At 31.7% G+C, this 12,083-nt stretch overlaps 1 protein-coding gene across 1 annotated transcript; it reads right to left on the bottom strand.

Annotated features, from left to right (window-relative positions):
- Positions 1-525: 525 nt before the first annotated feature.
- On the bottom strand, positions 526-10,609 carry LOC128223785 (arrestin domain-containing protein 4-like). The gene is given in 5 exon segments (XM_052933161.1): positions 526-2,126; positions 2,129-2,651; positions 3,021-3,151; positions 3,828-3,965; positions 10,361-10,609. Coding segments are annotated over 4 exon segments (1,140 nt in total). The 5' UTR covers positions 3,922-3,965; positions 10,361-10,609; the 3' UTR covers positions 526-1,734.
- Positions 10,610-12,083: the final 1,474 nt, after the last annotated feature.

Below are 12,083 nucleotides of genomic sequence, written 5' to 3'. Positions count from 1 at the left end.
AAATTTGTGCAATATCTGCATTTATAATATAAGAATAAATACAGAAATACATTCAAATTACAATAATTTTTGGACTTAGTCATCATGGTCCTTCATGGATTTCACACTCATAATATTATTGATGCTTTCCAATGGCTTAAGCAAGTTTTGAAAAAAAAAAAAAAAAAAAATTTTTTTTAATTCCAGGGGATATGGATCCCCCGGCGGGGGACCAGGGGATGGCTAGAAATTCCGGGGGATTTTTCCCCCTGCCGGGATAATTTATAATCAATTTATCTCAAAACAATTCTATACTAAAACGAAACTTGGTACTCATGTCGCCATTGACAATATGTTCCTATGAAACAAGGCAAATAACTCTGGTTTATGAGTAATATTTAGTTATGCCCCTTGTGTGCCCATTTTTTTGTGATTCAAAAACTTCTTCAATACAAATATGAAATACAAACTGCAAAGGGATATGATATATAATAAATATATGTCTAGGGATTTTTTTCTCCTGAATAGAAGATGTAGGATGCAATGTAAGATTACAGATTTTGTTTTTTATTCCGTTTAAGATTTGTATACAAAAATAATTGCATCATAAGATATAGTATTTATTCAAAACATTGTCATGGTTTTGTGCTGATTTATATATTCAAATTCAAAATGTTATTAATAGTATTATGGTAGTATACAAACGACTGTAAGTAATGAAGTATGCTTAGAATTAAATCCCCTTGAATAATCGAACTGAAATTACCTTTTCAATGAATTGAAATCTTACACCAGGAATGTATAAAAGGAATGCAGTTTGAGTACAATTTCATGCTCGAATAAGATTATCATTATTAAAGGTGCTTGACACCAGATGATAAAATTGCAAGAATAAAAGAATCATTGTGTACAAAGCATTGAATCTTATTTACTGAAGTATCACATTGCTTACAACACATGTGTCCTTCAAACTTTTTGCACATTTTTCCAATTAGAAATTAACCGAGGTTGTCTACCACATAAATCCCAGTAAGTTTAAAAATAGTGTATATATTTATCTGTACTCAGATATGATTTAAACTTGGAAACCATTATTGGTTATTTGAAATGGGAAAATACAGATGAGACAGCAACAATGACTGTTGCGTTTATTATTTTAATCATGTAAAGTGATGTATTATCGGCCTCCTTCTAGCTCGCATTGACAATTCTAGGTTTTTTTTTAGGAAATACTGTAATTGCCCATTTTTGCACCATCTGGTGTCTAGTGCCCCTTTAAAAGACCAATAACAAGTTAACATATTGCATTTCAATCAAACATGCACATCTTTGATCAAAGATTTATGCATGTGTTTTCTTAACCACATGTGCATAATTTGTTGTTATTATTCACAATTACGTAAATTTCCTGATTTATTAGAAAATAACAACATTTTTTACATTAAATTATTAATGAAAACTATGATGAAATTGGTAAGATTAAAAAAAAAAAAAATCATATCTTTAATATATAAAGGCTTGTGAAACAAATTGTGACAATATATTTTTAATGTTTCTTTGTATATATGTAAACAAGGTAAGTGAATAATTGTTCCAAAGCAATTTTTGTTGCCCACAAAGTCTTAAAACAAGCGACTCATTGATATTACTTTAAAAACATACATGTACATATCTTTATACAAGTACATTTGAAGTTCATAAGTCATATTTATCATACACAAAAAGTTTCTCTATATTACATCTTGGTAAAATCTCTTATATCGTCAAATCATGGTGCCCGGATTTTTTCCTCGTTGGAGAGCTCTCTCCATTACCCATATGATTATTTTCACCAACGAACAACGGGTTCATAACTTGCGTGTCAGTTTTTCGAAATTCGGGAGATTCTACGATCCATTTGTCCTTAAGTTCTTGTTGTTCCTTCATTGAATCTTGGGTAACATCCTGTCGACCTCTTGTCCAATGAATATTCACGTCTTTTTCATAATCCGCTGGAATTTCTAACCCCTTAGGATTTGAGCCGATAATTATCGGAACTTCTATTTTTAACTCTTTTCCGCCCATTAATTCAACCCGGAATTGAAAAACGTACGATAAATCGATAATATCACAACACGCCAAAGCAGATTCCGGAATGTACGGGGGACACCGATTCTCACATGTTGCCATCTACGATCTTCGCCCTCCTCAAGCTCAAAATCGTCTCGACGTTTGTTAACGATTTGCTTAAATAACTGTCTTTGTTTCTGCGCGAGGTACGAACTGTTCATTATCAGCGACCCCTGAATGGCAGTCACTCTCAGCGGGCTTCGATTCTTAACCTCCGCTTGCAAACATATATCCTCGCCGGGTACGTATCCCATTTTGCTCAACTGCATGTTGATCGTGAGTTTGCCCCATGAACACATAGCGAAAAAAGTCTTTGATTCCTCGAAAGATTGAGGTTGGCTCATGTCGTCTGGAAGAATGAACTTCCTGGCAACAAGGAATGGCTCGGTTGCTATAGAAGGTTGGCTGTTGCGTTCCCCTTGAACAATTGCTTTAAGAATGTATGTGACACTTCCGAATTTCCCGATAAATGACGAGGGTATGTTATCGGGGAGTTGGTACTCAAAGGGAAGGCGATGATACCCAGTATCCAGATAGGAGACATCTTTTGAGGTGTACACAGTCTAAAAAAGTTAAAGACACATTATAGGTTAACGATGTGTAACTCCTTAAAGCTGCACTCTTACCACAAAACATCAATTTTCGACTGTAAATATGAAAAACTGCGATCTGATTTTTTGTCAGCAGTCTTATCATTGGGTTCCAGACATTCACGAAAAAAATTCTCTCATTCCAAGAAATTGTCAAAACAGTCAATCTGTCAGAGTGCATCTTCAACAAACCATTCAGATTTTAAGCTAGGCAAATCCCATGGTATTTGTTACATCTATCTAGACCACAGTTACTAGAGGAACCTAGTTCTCTCTGTTCATTGAACATTGATCTATTAGAAATACTCTGAAATTATCTTAAACTGAAAAAATATTTTTTACCTGTGATGCATCAATGTAGTTTTCATTCGACACTTGAGTACCATTATAAATGTCATCCCATGAACACACGCCTTCACCTTTGATGGTCAGTAAGATGGACTGTATCAGTGTGTTCCGCACTAAATGGATCACTGAAGGATAAAAGAAGTGAACATTTGTATATGTAGCTTGAGAAAATATGACACCGATGCAAGTTTTTGTCATTGGTTTATCCCAAATTGTCATCTGATCGGGTTTAGGCCAAATTGTAGTCTGATCTGGTTTAGGCCAAATTGTAGTCTGTTCTGGTTCAGCCCAAATTGTAGTCTGATTTGGTTTAGCCCAAATAGTAGTCTGATCTGGTTCAGCACAAATTGTAGTCTGATTTGGTTTAGCCCAAATAGTAGTCTGATCTAGTTTAGGCTAAATGGTAGTCTAATAAGGTTCAGCCCAAATTGTAGTCTGATCTGGTTTAGGCCAAATTGTAGTCTGATCTGGTTAAGCCCAAATTGTAGTCTGATTTGGTTTAGCCCAAATAGTAGTCTGATCTGGTTTAGCCCAAATTGTAGTCTGATCTGGTTTAGCCCAAGTTGTATTTCTAGAGCTTGAAATTCACCTCAACAAACTGTGCCAGTCAAAAAAAAAATAAGTGAAGGACTAAACTACATTGGAAATAGTGTTGCATAATTATTGAAAATTGGTTTAAATTTAGGGCAGGATTAATGTTCGTTAGACCTTGAAACTTGGTCAGTTCTAAAAATATGTAAAAAAAACATGATTTTTTGTTTTACAATCTACCGTACAATTATGTTTATTATACTATCATACCTATTTTCCCGCGTATAATTTCACCTGGCTGATACTGGTACTGTTCATCAATGTCGTGTTCCAATTCAATGTCCACACTTTCAACGCTCGACATTTTTGGTGTGATTACCAGTTTACTGGTCAGAAGTTATATCATAGCTGAAAAAAATAATTCACATATCAAACCTTGAGGAGCATTATACACCAGGCACTAAAATCGTCCAAGTTTACTTTCTATTACAATATACAAGAAAAAAGTAATATAAAAGCCCGGTAATGCACCATTTCGGACTAGAAATTGTTAAAAGATTTCTTTTACCCCTTTGCCAACACTTAAAACCTAATAAATTTGGTTCTGAGGGAGGGGCGCAAGCCAAGTCACAAGGTTAGGCCCCTAGGTAACGCCCCCTCTTAAGTCAAATCCTGGAGCTGCCCCTGCCAGGGGCTTTAAATAAAATAACTTGGTGAAAATTTTCAACTTAGTGTAAAAATACATTTTTTGTAAATCAAATGAAAAAAAACACTTAGAAAGTAAGAATATATTAGCTAGAAAGAGATCCAAATAATTAAGTCATATAAAAAATTGATTAAAAATTTAGTGTACTAAAAACATTTTTTGCTAAAAAATAAAAATAAATCGTTAGGTTTAAAAGTTTCATTAAGCTTTTTGAATATGGTCCTTAAAGGGCAGATTAGTCACACAATTATTTCTGTAAATGTTGATATTTCCCAAACCAATACAAAAATCAATTAAATCAATACCACAAACAAAAATGATAATTTAAGCTTACACATCAATAAGTTGTTAACATGTTACTAGAAGATTTTCTATGGACCTTATTCATCAATGCCCATCAATAATTTATTATTTCTTGTCTGGATTCATCGATGTGAAAGAGAAACATTGATTGAAATAGGAGTCGCAATTAATCACAATGTTTATAGCCGCTGCGGAAAATCCTGGTGTCCTGTCTATGACTGCAATTTAATGCTATTTAATCCTTAAATAATAATCACACTTAAATTAGATTCAAATTTATCGAGACTGAAAATTTAATGTCCTTCATTGTAAATTTAGGTAATGGTCTGACAAAACTGACAGTATTTGTTGTACTCAATCTGAGTTTTCCCTTTTTTTCTCCAGATTTATATATCATCGTTAATCCTATGAACTATCACAATATTTATCCTAAAATATTTAATCCAAGTTTTATTTTTTAAACATATTTTCATCAGTGATTTCACTTCGTCTAACTTGTTATTAAAGATTAAATATTAAAGTTGTATTATAATTCTTTCCTTAAGACATGTGACCATTTGATTTTAACTTTGTCTCATTATTATTGAAGATTTAATATTAAAGTTGTATTCTTACCGTAAGACATGTGATCATTCATAAATAGTCCTGTTGTCAAGCCCAAGGGTGTATTTGAGAATTAATAACTTCTTCATAATAAACCAACGTCTGCACTCAAAACCCACACATATTTTGTTTATTTAACTTAAGTGTAGGTGTTACCTTATATAAACATTAAATAAACATTTAAATGATTCTAAAATTATGCAATATCGTTCTCTATGATGTTAATTAGATTTTTTTAATTCCCTTTTTTTGAATACCGATGTTATAATCCTATTTGCAAACATTATGTATTAATTCATTCAGAATTTTTTTTTAATGATATTTAATGCTTTCATTAAACTTTATTAAAAAAAAAAATTCATATGAACATTTTTTGCACTGATCAAAACATCCCCCATAACAAAGAGAAATCAAAATACAACAAAAGCAATTGCATTATGGGTAATTGACCTATTAACGCCTGAAAGCTCATTAATGCCAGTCCTGTCCATTGATAGCCCATAAACCAAGGTTATGTTGAACTATAAGATATAATTTTACAATGACTAAGGTAGAATGAGTGATAATAAAAGATATTTATATGCATATATAAGTGTTTGTAATTGATTATTGGGCCTCACGAAAAAAAAAGATTGTTTATGGTAACCTGAGCACAACCTTCCAAAAGCTGTTGGCTCTACTTTCATTTCTGTTTTAAAAAAAAAATAAAAAAATGTCAAGCCTGACCGGGATTTGAACTGGGGACAACCACTTCTCCCAAAAAGTGACTCAAATTGAACCACAACATACTCCTCATCATCCTCAAGCTTTGCAGAGCATTTCATGTTTATTTGCTACTTATAAGGCTTCTGAAGAAATCTGCTAGCTGTCATGGTTTGCTGACCTTGACATAAAATATATTCCACGCTCTCCCTCATAAAAAAAAATAAATAAATAAATAAAAAATAATATAATCCTTACCTACCCTTTTTAGAAATTTTGGGAATGTTTCCATAAACTAACATTTATTTTGTTTGGCCTTCTTGGTGTGTGTCAAGTGTTAATGTCTATTGACTGTATTTTTTATTGTTTTACTGTTATGATTTGTTTTTGTTGTTTTTGTACGGAGTAATTTATCATCAAGGTTAATTATGCTTGCTATGTTAATATGATAATGAAGAATACATACAGGGCCTATATTTTACCCTTCTTTGCAGTAGCTTATACCTCGCTACTTGGGGGCCAGACCCTATGAAAAACTCACAATTCATTAAATTATGTTTCTGAGTGATATTCTTACTGCTTATTAATATTTAACTCCATTTGTTCCCAAATTGTTTCAAAAGGAATTTTGATTATTTTTCCCAAAATGAAAAACACATGCTTTTTCCTCACAAAAAAGGCTAGGGTGTCTTCCGAATAACTGGTAAAAAGGCTCTGACAGAGTTATGATTTAGTAGGCAAATGATAATAATTCTGTTTTAAAAATAATGAGAAAAATAAATATTAACCAAAATTCCATTATGAACTTTTAGCTGAGAGGCAAATACATTGAAAAATATGTTTAAAAGTTCAAGGACACTAGTAAAATGGTCTCTCAAGGTCATATAACTAAACATTTAACACTGAGGTTTAAGGTCATATTTAATTTCAAATCCTTGTAAGTTTAAATAAGTTGCTTAAAGTCATAGATATAAAACAAGAATAAATGAAACAAGAAATGTTGAAGTGAAAATATGAAATCCACATATTTATTGGTAAATTTGGCAGGTAAAACTAAAAGGTCAAGGTCATTGCTGGTAAAAAAATCCAGATTGCAACAACAATTTTCATTGATTTTAGTTATATTACTACTGCCTATTAAAACATAAGTATAACCTTGAACTTCTTTATCTTACAATGATAACCTTGAACTTCTTTATCTTACAATGATAACCTTGAACTTCTTTATCTTACAATAATAACCTTGAACTTCTTTATCTTACAATGATAACCTTGAACTTCTTTATCTTACAATAATAACCTTGAACTTCTTTATCTTACAATGATTGTTAAACATTAGTTAAAACAACATATCAATCACTCTCGTTGACACGATGTAACGCAGGAGTTTTAAGGTCTTGTGTTGTGGGGAAACCAGAGTACCCAGAGGAAAATACAAAACGATAAATTTGTAAAAACAGGATACAACAACAAAACGCAAATAACATAATACAGATGTTGAAAGAAAACATTGTTTTACCCTAAGGGTTGATTATCAGCAGATAAACAATTTGTGTTTTTTTTCTTAATTGCAAACATTAGATTGTTTCAATTAAGGTGTCTTACTTGAATAAATTTGCTTTTAAAGTAGACTGATGCATATCATGAACCAGGATTTTTGCTTCTCTATGTCTGCTCAAGGTTGCACTCTCACAGATTAACCGTTTTGACATTTTTTTTTATGTTTTAGAGTATTTTTTTTGTGTAAATGTCTAAAAACCAGTGATATATAAGAAGGCTTACTAAAGATTAGGTTGCAGTTTTTGCATATTGATGGTTGAAAATTGGTATTATATGACTTTAAGCTTTAAGAAAATTGAAGTCTTTGGTCGTTTTTCAAACAAATGAGATCTGTTGTATTTCGAGTCATCTTAAATGACTGAATTGAAGGCATTGATGCAAAAATCTGCTGCAATCTGATCTTTTAACAGCACTCTTATATTACCAGTTTTCAGACATTAACTCAAAAATTTAACGTAAACATCTGTGAGAGTGCAGCTTTAAGAACATGCCACTTCACAGGAATCCAAATACGTTTGTACGCCCGGGCATTATCTTAAGATGAATCAAGTATACTTTTATAAGTGACCAAGTGTATGTCTGGTTCTATTTGACAGCGATATGTAAGATTAGAGATTAGACATATTTTGCATAATCTTACATAAGCTTTAAATCCGTATTTAACTAAAGTGTTGAAGATTTGCACCGTGACTTAAAACTTCAATATCTCCTAAGCATGTTTAATTTTTAATATAAATAATAGATATTTTATTTTTTTGCTTGATTTTTTTAAGATCTGGTTTGAGATTTTTTTTTGATTCCCGAAATATCGGGGATTTTTAGTCCCCAGGGCTTCTCTTTTTACTAAACAACCAGAAGAGATATTATCATATATGCAATTTCAGGCTCTTAGAAATAAGCTGTTTAAAAGAAATATTTTAGTCATAACATCAATTATCTTTAATCTGGTTGTCCGGTTAGCGCAGTGGTTAGCGCACTCACTTCTCACCAAGGCGACCCGGGTTCCCGATTCCCGGCCTGGGCGCATGTGAGTTTGGTTAGTGGTCACCAAGCCGGACAAGTGGGTTTTCTCCGGGTACTCCGGTTTCCCCCCACAACAAAAGACCACACTCACACGCAACATCGTGCCAACAAGAGTTATTAATATAAGTTGTTATAGCTTGTTTCACAATCGTTGTAAAATTAAATAAAGTTTAAACTATCTTTAATCTGTATAAACATCACAAATGGCAAAACCTTCATTGTTTTTATTTCCTCAACTAAGTATTCATTTCTAAAACTGCTGAAGTTCGTTTCCCCCCAAATATGAAGTAAAATAACGGTTATATGACACTAATTTTATTCCAATTTACGACTAAAAATCGATTAAGGTTTTTTATTGAAACTGCTCCCATAAGCTTTAAAGAGCTAACTTTAAGCCCATTTGAACCCTGGCTTAAATATCAGGGATCTTTGGTTTCAGCAAGCCCCGCCCCTGAAAATTTTAGCTAATTCGTTAAATGTTTCATTTAAAAGTAAGAAAGAAACTATTCATTCAGACATTTGAGTTGACATTTTCAGATTTAAATCTTTCATTTCAGAAACCATTTATCAATAGCTTGACTCAAGATAATTGTCATGTCCAATAAACCTAGTAGAAATCAGTTTTACAGTCTAAATACCAAAGTTCAATAATTTTGAAAGAAGTCAATTTGACAACTTAAATTACTTTGCAAGCAATGTTTTTAACTTATATAAGTTTGTCAATTATTATAAACCTGTTATCATTTCAAAATATGATAGCTTCATCAGATCATTAAATGCTTGACTTGAATTAAGGCATTTTTTTCTTAAGATGGCTGATGTACAGTTTAAAGTATATTTTGGATGACTGGTGAACGCATTATGTTATCATTAAAAAGGATTGTAAAAAATTATATGTAAAAAACTGTATATATTTTTTAAATTACAAACGTTTTTTTATATTATGGCCTTTCATCGATTGCAAAAAAAGGTAATTTCACGACTAATTTCAGTTAAACAGTTAAAATTAAGATTTTTTTTAACTGCTATAACAAGTAAAGTGACACCGGTACTTATAATCAAAACATACACATGTAAAACAAACATAGATTTGAGTGATCAACCTTTAACTACTTAAATAATGCATTTATGGAATTTATTAATTTCTGATAACAAGATTGTAACTGTGTATAATAGCTGAAAGCTCAGAAATATTAAATGACTGGTGGGTCCTAAAAGATTTACAGTGATCTGCTATTGTCTCATAAGGTAGAAATACCGTGTTTTCTGCACCTTTCTTTCATATTTTACATTGTATCCTTCATAAGAACCATTGTTTTCGATATTTATTCATCCTTTTCTGTACATTAAAACAATTGTATTTATTGTGGTACATCTTATTTGGAAGTATAGAGTGCATCAGTAATTGTTTGTACATTCATTTTATATTTTAGTAATCAATATACTGTTTCAGCAAAATCCATTCAAACGATCCCAAAATCATTAGCATCACAAGCAATGAAAAATTATGAATATGGCCCCAGATACCTTAAGAAGCAGTTATGCATGAAATCGTTTTTAAATTTTTGTAAGCTTCCTTCAAACTTGGTAAGGTGATTCACTTGTGTTTGTCACTTGAATGAACTTAAGCTGTTAAAGATTTATATGAAATTTTTATCATAGTTTAAAATCTATGACAATTCTTTAATAACAGCATTTAAGTCTTAAAAATACTTTATACCATTCATTATTCTTAATTCAGTTGAATATGTTTTGTATGCATTTGTTGGAGTAATTATAAAGATATTTTTATTGCGCCTTAAACTGCTTAAAACGAAATCAATGTATTATGTAATGATTTTTTATTTCTATTAATTTATTACTGTAACATTATTATCAAAACGGAGTTAAATACTTAAATACTTACTTTTTCTTAAACAGAAAACTCAGTTTACAATGGAAGGCGTACGGTCTTCTTTGTAAAACTGTTACGTATTGCTGTCTACAAATATGCAAGAATATATCCAACACAATCTATTTCATTCAAACTTTATCATACTAAATCCATTCTTTGAAATCCATAATACAAAATGTGATAAATTTGTGAGGATACACCCTTTATACACAGCTTGTTATTTTGACAACTTCTGTAGAACAAGCTACCTGTATGAATGTTTAAAAGCTAGCCTTATTGGAAAACTGGTTTTAAATGATCGACCAAGCGTGATTGCCACCGATTATTTAAGAATAAACGTGTACAATGTAAACTTAGCAAGTAGACATGCTTTAAAATTCTGACTCGCCTATGTAAATAATTGCTAGTCTTCTGATCTATGATATTTGAATAAAACTTCATTGAATTTTTCAATGATGTGTTTGTCTCTAAGTTTATGATAAATTTCAACATTTTGAACTATTTAAGTTCGGTGAGGCTATTTATCATAATTTAAGGACTTATTTTGAAGAAAATATTTCTAAATCAATGTGTATTATGATTTTGTAAATCTAATAGTAAATTTTCCCTTAAAAGAGCCAAATTTGGTCAGAAATAAATTATTTTCATATATTTTTTTTAAAGTTATAAAATTTAAAAATCAAAGCACTGCTAGTGAAGGAAGGAGATCTATGTTTTCATTTTAATTTTTTAGTTGTCATAGATACTTGATCATTTTGATATGGAACTCTGCTTTAATACTTCTGAAATCAGAACTGTATATTTCTTTGCTTGACGTTTTTTAAAATTCTCAAAAATAATTATATTTGATTTTTCAAGAATTTAATGCAATATTCTTAAGGACATCACACAAGTTTGTTTGCAACTTTTTTCCTCAAAACAAGCCTTGAATTATCAATATGAACTAATATGAGGCCATTAACACATCAATTTACATGATAAAAGGAATATTTTGTTTTCACCTGTTTAAAATTAGCGTATGATGGTTTCTAAGTTTCAATGCGTGGTACACAACGATATCAAATTTATGTGAGTTTTTTACAATTTTCTTTTTTCTTGCAATGGTATCATCTGGTGTCTAGTCCCTTTAAAGATCGCTGACACAGTATCATACCAGTTGTTAAAGGCCTAGTTTAAGCCTTCTATGTGACCCCTCCCCTCAACTCCCACCCCCACATAATTCTGGGTATTGCACCAGATGGGATAGCTGTCTGTTCTCACTTATCAGATGCATATCTTTTTTTCAAAACACAGCTGATGTATGCTAAAGTGACACTTAAAGTGTCTGCCCTAGTAGCCACTTTGTTTTTTTGAGTTTATTAAGGTCTGACCATACCCATTGGCTGCATAATGACCCTGCAGTGACGTCATCACAACTTAAATTGTGTTTAAATGACATAAGTGACATGAGATGGAAGTGACAGCAATTCGCAGTCAAATTCGGCAATGGAAGACTTGAAGAAACAGACTGAGATACAAGAGAACCGGGTGCGATACCCTAGATCTTTGTGAAGAGAGCCCATGGTTCTTTAAAATGCTCTATATATAGCACCTATACATGGGATACAACTTTCCTGAGTTGTACCAGAAATAATATACCATTTTCCCAGTACTATTCTTTAAATGCCAAGCGCAAGGTACTGGAGAGAAAGCTCTGCCACTAAGCTATCAGAGCAGTCATTCTAATAGCCCCTAT

The sequence above is a fragment of the Mya arenaria genome, chromosome 17 (genome assembly GCF_026914265.1).
Source record: "Mya arenaria isolate MELC-2E11 chromosome 17, ASM2691426v1".
Lineage (NCBI taxonomy): Eukaryota > Metazoa > Mollusca > Bivalvia > Myida > Myidae > Mya > Mya arenaria.
This window is presented reverse-complemented; position numbering and strand designations above follow the sequence as displayed.